The sequence below is a fragment of the Cicer arietinum genome, chromosome 7 (assembly GCF_000331145.2).
Source record: "Cicer arietinum cultivar CDC Frontier isolate Library 1 chromosome 7, Cicar.CDCFrontier_v2.0, whole genome shotgun sequence".
In the NCBI taxonomy this organism is placed as follows: domain Eukaryota; kingdom Viridiplantae; phylum Streptophyta; class Magnoliopsida; order Fabales; family Fabaceae; genus Cicer; species Cicer arietinum.
The window spans coordinates 12,445,738-12,464,517 of NC_021166.2; the positions used below are offsets into that span (position 1 = coordinate 12,445,738).

The window sequence follows — 18,780 nt, forward strand, 5'->3', positions numbered from 1 at the left end:
GGGAAAGAGATACTGATTAGAATCCATTGCAAGAAGCAGAAGGGACTACTTGTTAAAATCATCTCCGAGATTCAAAGATTTCAACTATTTGTTGTCAAAAACAGTCTCTTACCCTTTGGGGAATCTATCCTTGACATCACTGTCATTGCTCAGGTAAAGGACATTCTCTCCCTACCTTAATAATTCACACAATATCTTTTCACTAGATCTAAATACACAATTTTTTTTTTTTTTTTGAAAAGCAAGAAATATACTATTTCAACTATCAATGAAAGTTAAGTTTTATTATTAGTTATACAAAATATAATAATATTTTAAAAATTATGTATATAATAATCATTGATGGTTACTTTATGAAAAGTTTTAAAGTTTTATTGAAAATTGTGAACGTTATTAATTTTAAGACATTTTTTTTATTACAATGAATTATTTTTTAAAAAGTGAATTATTTTTCTTGAGAAAAAAAATTGAAATGTTAATTATTTAAGCACGCCATACGCACACATAAATGTAGAGAGAACAAATAAATTATTTATAATTATTGTTGAAAAAGTTAAATGATATGTATTTTTGTGTTTGTATCTATATAATTTGAATGATTGTGAACAAACAAGAGTCGCTCGAAAGAATAATTAAAAGTACAATTAACCACATTAACAATGACATTTTTGCCTAACATGAAATGAAATACAGAAAACACATAAATCCAAATTGAAGACAAATATCATCTATACTTAAACAATTAATTAGTTATTCCACCAAATAATGAAATCATTTGTTTATAGAAAAAATACGAAATTAAAATGACTAAAATAATAATTTCACACACTCCACTGTTTGAGCCGGTATACTTTCCTTTTGATTAAAAATGTGATGATTATGCTATTTTCAAAATGTACACTAGCAAGTCAACTATATAATCTGAACTTTATGTCTTATTTGAAAATAGAGAATAACCCATCAAATTATTAATAATAATGACAGATATTAGTATTATTGTATATCTTTAGTAAGTATTTTAATTTAAGTTGTTTTTATTGAAATACGAAGAATATGTTAATATATGAATTTAAAGATTATTAAAATTTTATTTTAAAAAACTTTTATATATTAAGTAGTTTTAACTTTATAAATATTAAATTTTTTTATTTAATAATTTTCATTTATAAAATTACTTCCACCATCGTGGAAAATATACTAAAAACAACAAAACAACGATTTTCTTTCTATATTTGCATGATTTATTCATTTCGCTTTCGTTTGTCTTTTTCCTCTACAAATTTTTTAATGGAATTTAAATATTAATATTTCTGTTACTATTTTACAGATGGGAGAAGGGTACAACCTTACCACAAAGGAACTTGTCAAGAACCTACGTGAGGCAGCATTGAAGTTCATGTCACTGTCATAAAATGAATAAGGCACGATTGTTGTGTGCCATTAGACATTAAGTGCTCCTATGTTTGATTTTTTTTCTTTTTTATAACAACCCCTATGTTTGAATTGGCTGTTAGTAGAGTAAGGTCACAATATGATTTTGATTTTGTTGAAACTTTTAAATAATTTTTTTTTAATAAAAATTGTGGTGGTATATTGTAATGAATTTCTTTTCTATATATTATTTTCTTTCTCCTTCCATTGAGTCAGTATGTGCTCTATTTGTTATGTTTCAATATCTGTCAAGTCCCTTTCATAAATGTGCAACACATGGCCACAAAATTTTAAGTGTTTAGATTTTAAAATTGATGGACAATTTTAATTAATTAAAAAAGACGAGAAAACACATCATTTTTTTTTTAAAGGTCGAATGAGTTTATGTTATATTTTAGTTTTGAGAAATTGTTTTAAAATAAATTTATATCACCGAATATATAATTAGGTTGAGTCGCAGAATAGATCGTTTAGATAGACGTGTCTTTCGACTTGAACATTTGCATTACAAGTAAAATTCAGATTCAATAAGAGTGACACAGAGTCTTGAACTCTATTTCTCACATCAATCGCACACACAACATTTTAATATGGTGTATTCTCAAAATCTCGTGCATATATGGTCGTGCATGTGTATCTCAGTATAGTGAAAGCTCTAGCAATTATGCCTCAAAATTCTATAGAAAGCGGTCTCATTTCCATATTCACATAGTTGAGTCTATAAGAGTACTCATGTAGCTAAATACTTCACTTCACATAGAGTATATATATCTCATAAAGAGTTTATATTCTCTCATCTTTTCTTCGCTTCAGCAATCATGCTTCTATGAGTTATAATAGCATGTTCATCATATATCACTATGACATGTAGTTACCCATTGAAGCTAATTCTTGAGATCTCTAATTTTTTATGTCGGGTTACCATGACGAATGATTGAAACATAGACTTTAACTTCAATAAAAAAATTAAAAAAATTTTTTGAAAAAAAAAAAAAAAAAAAAAAAAACTCTCACAAATTACTAACTGAAAAACTCTCACAAATACAAAAATTCAAATTGGTTGTTATTAGTGAATGAAAAAGGTCTCACAAATTAAATATATATTTTAGCTGATTGTAACATTTGTGACGATAAAAAATGGTCATAAAATTGTTGAAATGAAAAACTATTTGAATTTTGGCGGCCAATTCTCAAGGCCGGCCCAACACATTAGGAGGCCTAAAGCGAAATTATTAGATATGACATTTTAAAAAATAATTAATAGTTTATTTACTAACTATAAAAAAAATTTAGTAGAATTAATAGTATTTTCAAATCTATTTTCTCTATATTTTTCAAAAAATAAAACATGACATTTTAACTGTTCTACAACAACATCAATAACTCATGTAAAATTTTTTATCTTTTAGTTGAAGAAGAAAATACTCTATATACTACCACTCCAATAACTCGTGTTAGCAATATATTCACTACTTGTTTCATGATTTCTCAATTTATAACTAATATTTTGAATATAAGCAATGTGCTCACTTTTTGTCTCATAATTTCTCAATTTATAATTATTATTTCTCTCATCCCTACTATCTTCCTTAGCTAATTTAGTTGTATTAAGAAAAATATTAAATAATTTGTAACAAAAATATGTTTTATTTAATTTATATAAGATTTTATCGGTTGACAGCAAAAGATAAGACGAAGGTTTTATGAAATTTTACAAGATTGAAAAAATATCCATCCAAATAAATAATGGTGCCAAAAATTGAAAATTAAAAAAAAAAAAATTAAGCCTTTCTTGTTTCTGCATATGTTACAAGACTTTTTATTATATATTATTGAGCCTTTATATCTTATAAAAATTTGACGTACAAATATAATTTTTTTTAACTAGGCCTAAAACAAGGGTTTTACACGCTTATCCCTGCGGCCTGCCAATTCTGTTTATATAAAATCTCAATTTGTATTCGACGTTTCTTATAATTAATAAATGATTGGTTTTATCAATTAAAAAATTATAATAACAATCAACAATTTTTTTTAATATATATATATATATATATATGAAATATGTGGTGATTTCTTATAAAAAATTATCAATGAGTAATTTTGAATATATATTTTTAAAAAATATAGATAGATAGATAGATACAAAAATTATCATTCTAATCGCGTTGAACAAACCTGCAGCTACAACGTAGATCCCCAGAATGCGAACCTTTCTAATAATAGTATACCATGTCATGTGATATCTGCTCCAGCACAGAATTCCCCAGAAGATATGTTTATTAAAAAGGATGGATGTCGATTATGTTTTATGCATTGTTTGTCCCTCTCTTGTGGAGATGATAAGAAAATGTTCATCTGACATGACACAGCTTAATTAGTAGGAGCTTTAATAGAGATAAATTAATATTAACATTACAAATCAAAATAGTGATGAGTCACACATATATATTAAATATTAGATGCATTTATTTTATATTTTTTTTCATAAAAAATATATTTCTTTTAATTAAAAATTATTTTTTAAGTTAATTAAAAAATAATAACTTCTCACATTTGCTTATAATATGAGATAGAAAATGTCATACAATTTAAAAACACGACGTTTAACTCACGAATAAAAAAAATAATGTAATTATCTTTATCTAAAAATTTAAAATTGCCCTTTATCAATTTATACTATATTTTCTCTTATTTTTGTGTGACTTTGATATAGATTTTTATCAAATAAGTTTTTTTTCTCATTTTTTGATTTTTACACGTCGTTTTTTTATGTTATTTCTATTAGTTTTATTTTTACCTTTCATTATTCATATGTTAATTTTTTTTATAGGATTATTTATTGTTTTTTATGAGTACTTAAGGTAGATTAATAAATTTTGCAATGAGTCTAAGAAATTGGTTAAAGTAATAAATTTTGAAGTGATCAATTTAAAATATTTCAATTTTTTACTAACGACGGACTGTGTATAATCAAACTATGACAACTATAATCAAACTATGACAACATGATTATTGTAATTTTAGAAAAGAGAAAATTTATACTATACAATTTCATCTTTATTCTTAAAAAATTTAATTTTACTTCTATTATTTTTATATCTTTTTATCGAACATTTTTAGACTTATTGTTTATCCAACACAAATACGAAATTTTTGAAATGAATATTTGTTTTAAAAAAAATCAATTTAGAAATTAATATATCGAAAAATTTAAACTTTCAACATATAAAAAAAACAATTTTAGATATAAAAAATTTATTTAAATTTCAAAAATAAAATTTTTGATATGAAAAATAAATTAAATAAAAAGTATACGTAAAAACTCAATTTTGTATACGTAAAAAGTATTATGAAACAATTTTGAATGGAAAATTCAAAAATAAATTTCTAATATGTAAATAAATTTAAGAAAAATTTAAAAATTTCAAAAACTCAACATTTTTAACATGTGAAAAGGTAGAAAATACAATTACTTTTTAAAAAGTTTGAAAACTCAATTTTCCTATACAGAAAAAAAAAAATAAAGAAAAAGTTTTTGATCCTGAAAATTTCAAAAACGATTTAAAAAAAAAAAAGATGTGACTTAAAAAAAACAGATTGATTTGTTTAAAATTCTCTTTTTCTGAAAATATTTTTGAAAGTTCATATAAAAAATAATAGGATAAGAGAGTTAAAATGTGGAGTATGTTCTCAAGATATTATTGCTGGTGATGGGCCTCCATCGTTATTATAAAAGGTGGGCCTCCCTCATTGTATAGACCCCCAAGTTTAACGTTGAGAAAATATTTTATCGGGAGGAATACCGGATATGCTTGGTGGCCAAAATAACCATATCTAAAACATTAAGGGGTTAAAAAAAACTACCAAATTGTAGAATAAAACTGAATGAAATTATTTTTGAATTAAATTTGACTTTTAAAAATTGAAAATTAAATTATTATTTTTTAAATAATTTATTAACCGAACTGATTTTTATGAATTATAATTGAATCGAATAAGTTTTCAGTTGAAAAAGTTAAACCGAATCGATTTTTAATTAAAAAAACTAGAACCAAATTTATTTTTTTAGAAGTAATTAGGGGTAATTATAGAAACAAAAAATCCAATTTAAAATCAGTTTGGTTCAATGTAATAAACTGATTTACTAATTTATAGAACAATTCGGTACAGATTTTTGAATTGAAAATAAATTCGATTCAGTGTTTTTAAACTAAAAACTAATTCGGTTTAGTTTTCAAACCGTTCTAATTCAGAAGTTTGTCCACCTCTATAAAATATAATAATTATCATATTATTTCAATTATTATTTAAAAGGATATAATATATAATATGATAAATTATTCTTAAATATTATTCTATAGTTAAAATTCTTAATTTGAATTTGATTTGAGTTAAAAACCAACAATATAATTTAAGATCGATTATTTATTCTAGCATTTTTTTTAATAATACCTCATAATAAGAAAACATTTTAGAACCCTGAAGGACCCAAATCTAAATGGTAAAAATGGGTGAGACGGGTGGGGATTTATTCAATCCAAACACCATCAGCATTGGATAATACATTATATGGTAACACATGAGCTTGACCATTCCCATTTCCAAAAATCAGTCTCACCAGTTTCTTGAATGCAGCGACTAGCGATCCCATGAAAAATCTTTACCTTCTTTGGACCAAGTACCACTTCCATGCAATTCAACTATAAAATAACTTTTACAACCAACCTCTTGTACATAACATAACGCAAACCACACACTATGCCTATGGCCTTCGCTTCAAAGGAATCCACCACAATATTCTTCCACCACAACGCAACTACAATACAGTTTCTATGTGAGTAAACCCCCAAGTTTGGTTATTTGTTGCAGCATCAACTAGGCACGACAACAAATATGTACCCGCCAATATTTACAAATAAAATCCGTAACAGATTTGGGAAAAATAATTTAACTAGTATTTGTAGACAAAACAAACCAACCTGTGACAACTCATTTTTTAGTAGTTACATAGGGAGATGTAATAGTATTAGTGCACGAAAATATTTCTACTTTGTAATAAATCAATAAATTGATATGTTGTAATTTTTTTATTTATATTATGTATTAATAATGTTTATGATGAAATTTTATTATAAACTTTATTTATTTGTTATGAATATTTTATGTGCTGATATTTCTTTTTGTCAATAAAGTAGAGGGAAAAACTCTACATAGAACAACAAAAATAACTATTTATATACATAAATGTTTTTTATGGAAATAATTATATATATAAATATTTGCTAATATTTCTAAATATTTAAAAATTCATCAAATATCAGTTAAACGAATATTACTTTTTTTTTTTATATATAAATAAAGTATAAATATAATTTTTATTTAAGACGTAAAATAGTAAAATAATATTATCCATACTTCTAAATACCGTAAAATAATATTATCCGGTACTTCTAAATACCGATTGCCATCCTTAGCATCAGCGTTGATTGATCTTGTAGCGATTTGGGAGAGGCGGACACCAACTCATAAGTTTTTAATCTGTACAAACTTAAAAAATTTACTTTTAGTTCCATAAAAAAGTCGCATTTTTTTTTCCAAAATATCATTATCCATATTGACAGGTGAATGAAAATTGATTAAAAAAAAAATATAGATTTAAATATGTTTGTAGTGTCCTAATTTTATATATTATCAATTATAGCGTTTTTTTACAAAAGTTTATTTTGCATGTTTTAAATAATTTTTTTTAATGACATATAATTGATGAGAGTCTAAAAATTTAACTATTTAATCTTAAATCTTTATTAATGTATCTATAACTTTAAATTTAAAAGATTAAATTATTAAATTAAAAATTAAATAATTAAATTATTAAGTTAACGATATTTTAAAGTTTTAACAATGTCAAAAAAAATTAATTAAATATGTGACGTGAACTTAATAAAAAAACAGAAATTAAAATTAATAACTGAATATTTAAAAAAAACTGAAGTTCAATTTTATTTTAGAAAAACGAAATATGAAAGGTAATATATAGAAAAATAATAAAAATTATTTAACTCAAATAAAATACGTATGCGTATATTTATTATTTAAATATTCATATCTATTCATTTAGTTATACGTTGTATAATTTTTAAAATAGAGTTAGTATAAGTCTATATAAATTCTATATCTTTATTACAATATAATAATTAAAATATAATAACAATCCAAATATTAATATAACAATCAATAAAAAAAAATAACAGATACAAATTAAAAATTGAGGTACCCTACTTGAAAAATCTATCATTTTATTTGTTTATAATTAAATATATTTTTAATTCTAATACAATTCACAAAAATTGTAATGGTGTTGTGCAAAGTTCTGCAAGTGTACGACTTTGTCAAGTAGTAGTATATAAAATTATCGTATCTACATAGATTAATTTAATAACTATCAAATTAACTAAGATTTTATATATTATTTAGACTAATAAAAATTATTGTTGATTAGTATATAACAACACAACTTTGAATTATTGAAAAGTAAACTTATGGTCATTGTTTCAATTGTAATATCAATACTTCAATTTCTATGTTTACATGAATTCTTATTTATTTTCTCGATTATCAATCATTTTTAAAATTATTAACAAAAATTCGTCATTCAATGTAATATTTTTTCCCTGAATTAATTCTTTGATTGATCATACAAAAAATATTATCAAAGAGAAAACATAAAATACCAAGAGGTTGAGTGATTGAAAGATTAGTATCTTTGTTTTGTCATACAAGAATCATAATCTCAATTATCTTATAGATCTACCGATTAATTGTAGTTGGTCAACAGTCAATTGATTGATTAAGCCATGCAAAAGTCGGTCATCCTAAGCATGTAAATAAAACAATAGAACAATTTAATTGAGATAAATAACAAAAATCTAAAAATAAAACTAGAATTTAAAACCAAAACATAGTACAAAAGTATCGTAATCACAAGATTTATCAAAGATCCTAGAACAAAACCTAGCTAATCATTGACATATAGAAAATAATACAAATAATAGAAGTGTTGATCATAAAATTCAATCTACTTGAGTGCAACAAACCTTATTCTTGCATTCATAAACTAGAATATTAAATTTATATTTTTACATTAAAAACTTAATTGATTTGACTAATTTAATTTTATCATCTTATAATCAATTCAATAAATAAATAAATAATAAGAAATTGAAATTGAAACTATAAATTAAAATAAAATAGAAAATAAATACCTTCATAAAATTCTATAACAATATATTTATCACCACAACCATGATATAATTCAAGTCCAAAATAGTCTCAAAAACCATATTACTATTAGTAACACGTGAACACGTGAAAGTAAGTTACCGCACTCATTTCCAAATCCATCCATACTCACATGAAAATAAAATAAAATCTAGAAAAGTAATGCCATTAATTCCAATTTCCAAATAAGGGTTCTGTTGTATAAAGGCAAACCGACAGTAACTTGTTCTGTTCTAGACAGACTAGATTGGGACTGTACGATTCAGCTAAAGCTAAGGGAGGTAATTAGTTTCATTTCCAATTGAAATGTATGTATGAATGAGAATGACATTGTGTTTTCTTAATATCAATTTATTGAATGACCAATTTTTCATTTCTTTCAGGATTATTGACTCTTGGCTTACTTGCAAATAACAAGAACAAAAATTACAACATGACTTCAATTGATGAATCGTGGACTAATTGGTTGTGTGATACGGTAACAATCACATTACACTATAAATTGGTCTTCAAATTAACATATATATTGCATTCTCTTTACATGATTTTGTTCAACTTTCTCTATACTTTTTCAGGAACCAGATGATTACAGTTTAATCAACCAATTAGACACAAACACAGACAATGTTAGTAATTTAGAGAGTAGTAACTTAGAGAGACCTTCCAAGTTACTCAAGAAAGGTTCTTCTTCCACTTACTCATACATTCTTTCGTTTGAAAATGAGAATCCACAACCAATTAAAGTTGAACAAGCCTTGAATCCAAAAACCAAAGTAATGAACTCAAAGAATGAACACAAACGAGTCAATATTCAAGAGATTAACAAGAAAAACTATTCATTTACCAGATCTACTACTAATCACACACCAGATCATATAATTGCTGAGAGAATAAGGAGAGAAAAAATTAGTCAACAGTTCATAGCTCTTTCAGCCCTTATTCCAAATCTAAAAAAGGTTCATTTTTTATGATACCCTTTTCACTAAAACATTTAAATATTTACATACATGGTACTATAGTTTTTTGGGTATAGTAATTAATTTATATTTTTGTAGATGGATAAGGCCTCTGTGTTAGGTGATGCTATAAAGTATGTGAAGCAGTTGAAGGATCAAGTGAAAGTGTTGGAGGAACAAAGTAAAAGGAAACAAAGTGTGGAATCGATTGTGGCTGTGAAGAAATTGTCTCAACTTTTTGTGGATGAAGATGTTTCGGACACTTCTTCATATTGTTGTAATGGAAACTCTGATGAAACCTTAAAAAGAAATCTGTTGCTGCCAGAAGTTGAAGCTAGATTGTCGGGGAAGAGTGTGATGATTCGAATCCTTTGTGAGAAAGATAAGGTTGTGATGGTGAATGTATATAGAGCGATAGAGAAATTTCATTTATCCGTAATCAATGCGAGTTCGTTTTCATTTGGTTCCTCTGTTTTAGCCATAACCATCATTGCTCAGGTACATTTTCCTTTTAATTGTTTTGTTTTTATAATAATACATTATTCTTTTAATTAACTACTACATTTTTTTAACCAGAAGAAGGAAGTAAAGATATATCATTATAAGAAATTGACACATGGTTAAACATAATATCAAGATAAATAATTAAAAGAAATATTAAATTTTGAAATTGATAGTATGCAAAATTATACAATATTCCTCTGTATAATGTTGATAAAGATATCTAACATAATCAATTTTTAATAATTAATTAATCTAACCGTCTTTGCAAGTTAGAAGTGGATTAGTAATTCTAATCTAATTTAAAAGTCGTAATTATATATTGAACTTAAAAATTGATGTATAAAGTAATAACTGTCGAGATGGAAAACACTTTCGTTAAAGTCTTCTACCTATTTCAAATAAATTTAAAAATCTTTGTGTCTCAATGATATACACTAATAAATTCAAGAATCTCAACCTTAAATTTTAAAATATCAAATTTAACTAACAAAACTTAACCACTATAAAATGAAAGCACAAAAAGAATAAAAAATATATAATTAAAATGATAAACTAGTAAATAGAAGCAAACAAAAAGTTGTTATACTTTAATAGAGTACAAGCCTACATTAAAGTCAATAATGACTAAAGAACAATATCTTGAACATCTTCCAATAGGTCTTCCAAAATTGTACTAATAGTACCAAAAGCAAAACAACTCAAAATAATTGAACAAGAAGATAGTTTTCATTACCATCCATAAATATTAATATCAACTCCAATCAGTAGCGGATCTTGACCAAAAATTTTTAGACTATCTAATTTTATAATTTTAATTAATAAATTAAATATAATATTGGATTGTATATTCATATTTTAAATTGTAATTTTACAATTTAAGCGTACAACAATAGAGAGAGCAGAAATGAGATTGAGAAATTGTTAAGTTTGAGAGTGATGAAGCTATAGATGTAGCATTCGGTTGAACTCTTTAATCACTGTAATGATACTTTTCAGGTGTCAATGTTGAAGCTTCTCAATTTTCAACTTTGTCAGAAACTTTCTACTTGAAAAATGTATCAATTTTTTTATGTTTAAACATTGTAACACTCCTAAAAAGATACACAAATTAATTATACAACACTAACTTAGTAATATAAAAAAACTGAATCACAAACACATTAAGACAAACAGTTCACAATTCTCAAAATCACAACTCACGTTCACAAAGTAAAATAATTCACAAATTCACAATCTTACATCCATACTACATTAATCAGAAAAACAATTTACAATCACAAAATCACATTTTACACATTAAAGTTCACAATCTCAATTCTCACACTAAAATCATTCAAAAATACAATTCATACACTACTATTAGTTTACAATCCTAAAAATTAACAAATAGTAGAAGAGGGAAAAAATAATTGTGTAAAAACCTAAAAAATATAAGAAGTAGATTGAAATGAGACAAGTAAGATCGAAGAAGGGATATGTCAAATACGAGAAGAGAGAGTTTGAGTGAGAAATCGATGTCGTGTGGAGGTCGCAAAGAAGGGGTTGAGAGGGAGAGACGAGTGTTGGACTTAGAGGAAGAGATGAGAGAGTCGCGTCGTACTAGAGACTGAGAGGGAGAGACGAGAGTCGAAGAGAAGAGAGGGAAAATAAAGGAAAAGGGATGCAATGAATAACTTTCTCTATACTCTAAAAATTTAAAGAATATTTTACTAATTTATCACTATTATTTTAAGAACATATCATTATCATTTTTAAATAAAAAAAATATAGAATATCGTGACCCTTAACGACTCTTTACAAAGTTCGTCTCAAACTCCAATAGAGACAACTTCACAACATCAAATTATAATTAAAATGGACCTTTATTTATTTATTTAACGGCCATAAAGAGAATAAAAAATGTTCATATCCAAAAACCACCGAGTTGAATATTTGGAGAAGAAAATCAAGAAGATAGAAACCACTAAGAAATATAGAGTTAAGCTTTACGTCGAAAATTATCTTTGTTTCAAACCAATTAAAATGCATGAACTTTCTTTAGCAAAAATACTATATTGATATTTTTGCACTTCCACCTTTCTGCTCAATCCTTATTTGTAAGACATTTTGATAAAACACATTAATTAAGAAAGATTAAGAGGAATGAATAATTCATTTTTTGATAAAAAATTAATTAATTTTATTTTGTAGTTTAAAAATGACTTATATAAAGAGACAAATTTCTTTTACTTGGGACGGAGATATCAATAGAAAGATCTAAATTGTTTTATAAATAATTTTAAAAAAAGAAAGAAGACAAATTATATGTAAGTATGAAGTTCCACTAATGTAAGTGATATATTTGGTGGCAGATGGAGGATGAGTTCAATATAAGCGTCCAGAAACTGGCAAAAAACCTGAGTATTGAACTGGAGAAATTGAAGGAGTGGTAATGTGTATTATGGTAAGAGTAAAATCATGAATTCAGTAATTGAATTTAAGAAAGTTGAAAGTTGCAACGTGGGAAGTGGAAGTGATGTACACGCAGTACATTTGATGGACAGGTTGAAGGCCTTGAGAGCGATGCCATCGATATTTTGCACTGAAATCCGTATTCAGATATCAGATTCTGGAACATAAGATAAGATTATTTGTACTTACTCGCCTCAAAATCAAATATATTTAATTGCTGTTTTTGTCCATTATTTTCATCTCATGACACACTTGATTTTCTTATTTTTAAACTTTTCATTTATCTAAGGCTTTTGTATGAAAAAAATCATATGAATAACCAACACTTTAGTGTGTTTATCAAGATATTTTATAATAAAGTTCCCTCATATTATATCTTAAAAGTTCCAAAGTCATAAAGTTCAATGTAAGCTAAGTTCAAACATTATCATCAAAACTTTTGATGTAAAATTTTCAATAGCTGTATCTTAATTTTGATGATTTTATTAAAATAACAATTGATGTTGGATTTTAGTAAACAACTACTCTTTAAAAAATTTAGAATGTTTAATTTATTATTAAAATTTTGGTTATTCAAAGTAGACAACCAACTAGTAAAATTTTGGGTTTTTTAAGGTAAGCAACCAACAGTATAATTTATCAATAAAACACTCATCCACAGTCTTATCATAGTTTCTTCATCTTTGTTCAAATTCATGGTAAAAGTATCATTCTAATTCATTTTTGGTGCATGTATTAGGATGAAGTGGAGGGAAAACTAAAGAAGGTCCAAAAACTTTATCGTTCTCCTATTTTTTGCTACCGCAATCAACACCCCCTTATCATTTTGAAAACCCCAAAGCAAGGAGGAATCCTTAGACACGTGGTCTACGGTTTCACAATGAGAGTTAGATTTAAGGCAAAACATAGAACATCAAATCCATTTGTTTAATAAGTTGGATTTCACATGAATAGCCACGTTAAAGACACGCCAAAGAATTTTTTTTATCTTACACCAATTACTTTTGTTCATGTTGAAAGCATGCATCAACGTGACATTAATAGGTACATGAACATTGTCAAAACTTTCTTTTGTTTAGGAGCTTTAACATATATAGCTTCTTTAAGCCAAGCAGTAAAACTAATCATACTATCTTCCATATGAATCCCCAAAGGAGAATAGAACCATACTTGAGCAGCCCAAATGTAGTCCTTAAACACATGGTCTAGCTAGGGTTTAACAATGAGAATTACATCTAGGGAAAAACATAGGACCCCAGACCACTATGTTTAATAAGTTAGATATCACATGAATATCCTTGTTAAGGACACGCCAAAGAAGGAATTATGTCTTATGGGGTCTTTAATCTTCCATTAACATTTCTATAAAAATTCAGATTTTCTCTCGTTTGAACCACTTAGATTATTAGTTTTTCAACATTCAATAATGTGATAACCATATTTCATTAAGTAGACCTTGTTCTTCTTGAACTCCTAAAAAATTCATTCACGACTTTAGAATTAGATATGTAAAGAAATAATTTTCTGCTTTAAAAGGTAGAAAATAACATTTAACGATGACCCTTTTTCATGTAATCTCATTGACATGATCGATAAATTTCTACAAATTTGACTCAGAACTCTTTTGAAACCAAACCTACATACCATTATGAGAGGGCAAACAATTTTTTTCTAAGATGTTAATCTTATCACCATTTCCAATAGGCTAGCAACCTTTTTTTTTAAGAATACATGTGACATGTTGAATACTTCTCTAAGTGAAACTTAGTTCTAATTCCAACTTTGCTTGAAGATAACCACAATTAGGAAAAAATATGGCCATCAGACATTGACTAATAAGAGAGACATGATGAGTAAGAACTCTCCATCATTTCTTGGCCACAATTGCTTCGTTGAAAGATCCAAAATTCCTACAGGCCCAAGAAAACTTCAACACATAGAATTAAAAGACACAAAGACAAAAGTTCATTCTACCTTAATCCTCTTTGTGGAGTAAATATAATTAAGAGGTTTGCAATAAAAAGAAATTGAAGTGACAAATCTCATAGTTAGATCAATCCAATTCTTAAAAAAGTCCATTGATAACAAAATATTTTCTAAAAAAGACCATTTTATACGATCGAAGATTTAAGACATATCTAATTTGAGCCCGAAATAGCTTTCCTTCTCAAAACCAAGGATGACTTTATCCGAAATAACACTATAAGGCAATGAGGCGAAAATCATTAGTAGTCTTGGAATTTTTAATCTTATGAATAAGTGTTAACCGTTAGGTACATATTAATCATGAAATAAATTAATATGTGTGACATTGATAACGAAATGCTGATGTAACCATGAATTTTTTTGTAAGAAAATAAAATACACATCTAATATGTTTTTAGATTTGAATTCAAGATCTTAAACACTCTACCTTTTAAAAATAAGGTAACCATCGTAATATTATTAAGATCTTATAAAGAATGTCTTTAGAGTATTTGATAAATTTGATAATAATCATTATATATATATATATATATATAATGTTTTTTTTTTACATAATTAATGATTTTATTAATACACAAAAAAAATATCAAATGGATTGGTGGTAAAAATTATCCTTGATGCCTCTAATTAATGTCACGGCTCTCAATTTATAAATAGAGAGTGAATATCATAAATAGGACAATATAAGCATATAAGAACATCAAAAGTGCATTTAAAGTTAATCAATGCATGGATAATATATAAAATCACATTATAATTATTTTAGAAATATCATAAAATATTTCACACAAAAAAATATCGTAAAAGATTATGCATTAGACTGTGCCACGTCAAAATTAACCTAAATATATTTTTTAATAAAATGATTAATGAACTTCAATTAAAAATGTGATCTTAAATTACTTAATTCACGTAAGATATCATCCTTTATTAAATGATATATTAAAATCGAAAAGAATAAACAGACTAAAAAAATCGAAAAGAATAATACAAAAACACAAAACGTATTTACTCTACTATTATTAGAGTGAATTCTTCTTTTTAGTCTTTTAACAAAATAATAAAGAAATTTATACAAAATTTCAAATTTGAACAATCCAAAAAATATTATCTAATGTAACTATATTTGTTGATAAAATTATGTCTTAGTCATCAAAGTGAATTCTAACATAAGAATATTCTAAAATGTTGACACAAAGGACAGCGACCATGATGTATAATCTAAGCTTGTCTTTTAATGGGTTGAAAATAGGTGAGCCGTGTTTTGGGTCCTTGCCAGCCAGCACAAAGTGGACTAGGCCTCCCACTTCGGACAAACCCCAAAACAATTCTATATATATTAGTTTATTTTTTTTTCAGAAGTTCAATATATGTAAGTTATAAGTGTTTAGTTCTTTTTTTTTTATTATAAAAAATATTGGATAAAGACCTATTTTGGTCCATGAGAAATTTTAAAAATTTTAATTTAGTCCTTAAAAAAATAAAAATACTTTTTAGTCCTTAAGAAAAATAAATCGGACCAAATTATTTCTTATGTGAACATAATTAAAAAATTGAAATTTTTTACTGGTTTGTCATCAACCTGATTATTTCACATGTAATTTCTATAAAAATAGACAATTAGACCATTGACAAAAATTAAAAATAGACAATTAAGATATCATCCATTTATTAAAAACTCAATTTTTAACTATGGTTCACATAAGGAGTAATTTTGCCTGATTTATTTTTCTTCAGGAATAAAAAGTGTTTTTATTTTTCTCAATGACTAAATTGGATCTCTCGAAATTTTTCAGGAATCAAAATGGATCTTTACTCAAAAATATTTAATTCATATACATTGTCAGTATAAACTTTTTTAGGTTGTTAGTTAGTCACAACTATTAAATAATTAGATATATTTAAAATCATGTATATGAATGGTTGTGATGTACTACCAATATAAATTTTTAACATTAACAATGCATAATAATTAAACTTTTATAAAAAAAAAAACATACTTCTATTTAAAAGTATATTTTTGAAGGCAAAAAATTATATTTGTACTTTTTTTTACTAATCTTTATATTTGTATTTAGAAGTATATTTTTAGAGGATAAAAAATTGTGTTTGTTCTCGAAATATACTTTTGAAATACAGGTTACTTTTTATATATCAAATAAAGAGTTACTTTTTTTCACACTTCAGAAATATACTTCCGAACAAATTTTTTATAAACATTGAGGAGAGAAAATATCTCTTAACTAATATGTCCACCTGCCTAAAAAAAACTAATATTTACATGGACTAATTTTCATATTCATTAAATATATATAAATTATATTATTTTAATATTTATTAATAATTTATATTATGATAAAATTTATTATCTCTTCTAAAAAATAAATAAATAATAATTTATATCATTAAATCCTATATATATATATACTCAAGAGAGAGAATGGAGTTTTGAGTAGTATAAAGTTTAATTGACACATTTGGGTTTCCAATTTCCACGAAACCTGTTGGCGTTATTTATTACGTCGTCAAAAAACATTCAGCAGACGAAAAACAAACGTACCCACAATTTGACCAAACGGTGTTAGTGAAGACATAAGCTAGCTAGCTAGCTACTATCACATTCAACCAATATGAACGAACCCAAGAAAATGGGATAACATATATTCACACGTGCTTATAAATAAAGCGGGTACTAAGCGTGTATTGTGCTTCATCTCTATATAATTGTTTGCCAAATTTCTCAACCCTTGTGCACAATCTAATAATTATTCAACAAACAAAAATAATATATCAACACTCTTCATCTTAGATCTTACTATCTCATCTACTTTTCTTCAAACAAGGTAACCCACCCTTCTCACTCTCCTTTATTTCTCTATCATCTACCATATCGAACTCTGGAATTCTTCATTAATTTTGTCATTAATCTTTTATCCAAAAGAGTTTTTGTTTGGTATTTTCTATTCTAAGTTATTGTAAATTGTTTGACTCCTTAATTTTCAGTTTTACCATTACAAGCAATTCAAGCTCAAAGATGATTCAAATTTCATCAACCAACTACCAACCTGAATTATTTGTAAGCACACTATACCAAACTAACTATTCCTTCTATCTATAAAAAAAAAAAACTTAATTTTGATGATAAAAAATATGATAGGGAATGGAGGATCCTACTTTCTTTGATGATCAAGAATACACAATGGATTCATTTGCATTTCACTTTGATGATATTGATTTCAAACCTTTCTCAGCATCTCCAGAGAGTTTTTCCTCTCATAATAGCAATCACAAGCGTTTTAATTCTGAAAGTCCTAACCTATCTGTTGCATCAGTACAACCAACAAAACAACTCAAAACTACTTGGAATAATACTTATGGAAGTGATTCCATGAATAAGAATATTATTCCAAAGGCTTCTAATTCATCTCCATCTTCCAAAATCATTTCTTTTGATTTTGACCACTCCAATACATCTTCAGTTAGTTCTCAACAATTCTACAACATGGTGAAGAAGCCTAAAACTGAGATTGCATATGGCAAAAACTTGAATTTTGAGGCAGTAATTTCTCAAGGTGATTATGATAATAAACTAGAGAACAAGGTTTCCACAACAACGACGACTCAAAGAAACTCAATCCAGGCTCGAGATCACGTAATGGCCGAACGAAAACGAAGGGAGAAGCTCAGTCAGAAGTTCATTGTTCTTTCCTCCATGATTCCTGGACTCAAAAAGGTACTATATAGTATATTTTGTTATAATTAATATCATGCACATAATTCATGAATGTGATGCATCTTCAATGGTTTTAATTAACTCGGTGCAGTTGTGTTGCAATCTTTGATATTGTGACAAATTACAAGTAAATTAAGTTGGTAAGATGCAATTAATTATTTAGATATTGCGATTGAATTGCAGACTGCAATTAAAAATCATAACTTCTTTTTATGAATTAGATAAATGGGTTTAATTTTGCATTCATGCAAACTTGATTTGAGTTCAACTGGTCACACATTTTGTATCATGTAATTCAAATATGAAAATATTATTTTCTATCTTTATTATTATTACTATTCACAAGTGAATAATCAATATATGTTTTGCATGCATGCAGATGGACAAGGCAACTATTTTGGAAGATGCTATAAGTTATTTGAAGCAATTAAAGGAAAG

The 18,780-nt window shown here is 26.0% G+C and overlaps 3 protein-coding genes across 3 annotated transcripts in view; all 3 read left to right on the forward strand.

The window, feature by feature from the left end:
* LOC101497336 (transcription factor bHLH25-like) overlaps nt 1–1,636 on the forward strand; it is a 3,064-nt gene extending 1,428 nt beyond the window's left edge. Inside the window, exons 4-5 of the mRNA XM_012718207.3 lie at nt 1–153; nt 1,328–1,636. Coding sequence (XP_012573661.1) covers nt 1–153; nt 1,328–1,411 — 237 coding nt within the window. The 3' untranslated portion in view covers nt 1,412–1,636. The remainder of the gene's footprint in view (nt 154–1,327) is intronic.
* Nucleotides 1,637–8,875: 7,239 nt separating this feature from the next.
* On the forward strand, nt 8,876–13,052 carry LOC101494527 (transcription factor bHLH18-like). Its single transcript, XM_027336641.2, has 5 exons — nt 8,876–8,993; nt 9,096–9,190; nt 9,288–9,668; nt 9,768–10,166; nt 12,524–13,052. The coding sequence occupies exons 2-5, from the start codon at nt 9,146–9,148 to the stop codon at nt 12,602–12,604; spliced, it is 906 nt and encodes a 301-aa protein (XP_027192442.1). The 5' UTR covers nt 8,876–8,993; nt 9,096–9,145; the 3' UTR covers nt 12,605–13,052.
* A 4,289-nt stretch (nt 13,053–17,341) lies between these two features.
* The window catches only part of LOC101497663 (transcription factor bHLH19), a 2,792-nt gene continuing 1,353 nt past the window's right edge, over nt 17,342–18,780 (forward strand). Inside the window, exons 1-4 of the mRNA XM_027336611.2 lie at nt 17,342–17,452; nt 17,613–17,685; nt 17,767–18,342; nt 18,722–18,777. Coding sequence (XP_027192412.1) covers nt 17,644–17,685; nt 17,767–18,342; nt 18,722–18,777 — 674 coding nt within the window. The 5' untranslated portion in view covers nt 17,342–17,452; nt 17,613–17,643. The remainder of the gene's footprint in view (nt 17,453–17,612; nt 17,686–17,766; nt 18,343–18,721; nt 18,778–18,780) is intronic.

Coding starts and splice junctions, on each gene's coding strand:
- LOC101494527 (XM_027336641.2), top strand. CDS start 9,146: ATGACTTCAATTGATGAATCGTGGACTAATTGGTTGTGTGATACG. Junction 9,191..9,287: donor CTAATTGGTTGTGTGATACG/GTAACAATCACA, acceptor ATACTTTTTCAG/GAACCAGATGATTACAGTTT. Junction 9,669..9,767: donor TTATTCCAAATCTAAAAAAG/GTTCATTTTTTA, acceptor ATATTTTTGTAG/ATGGATAAGGCCTCTGTGTT.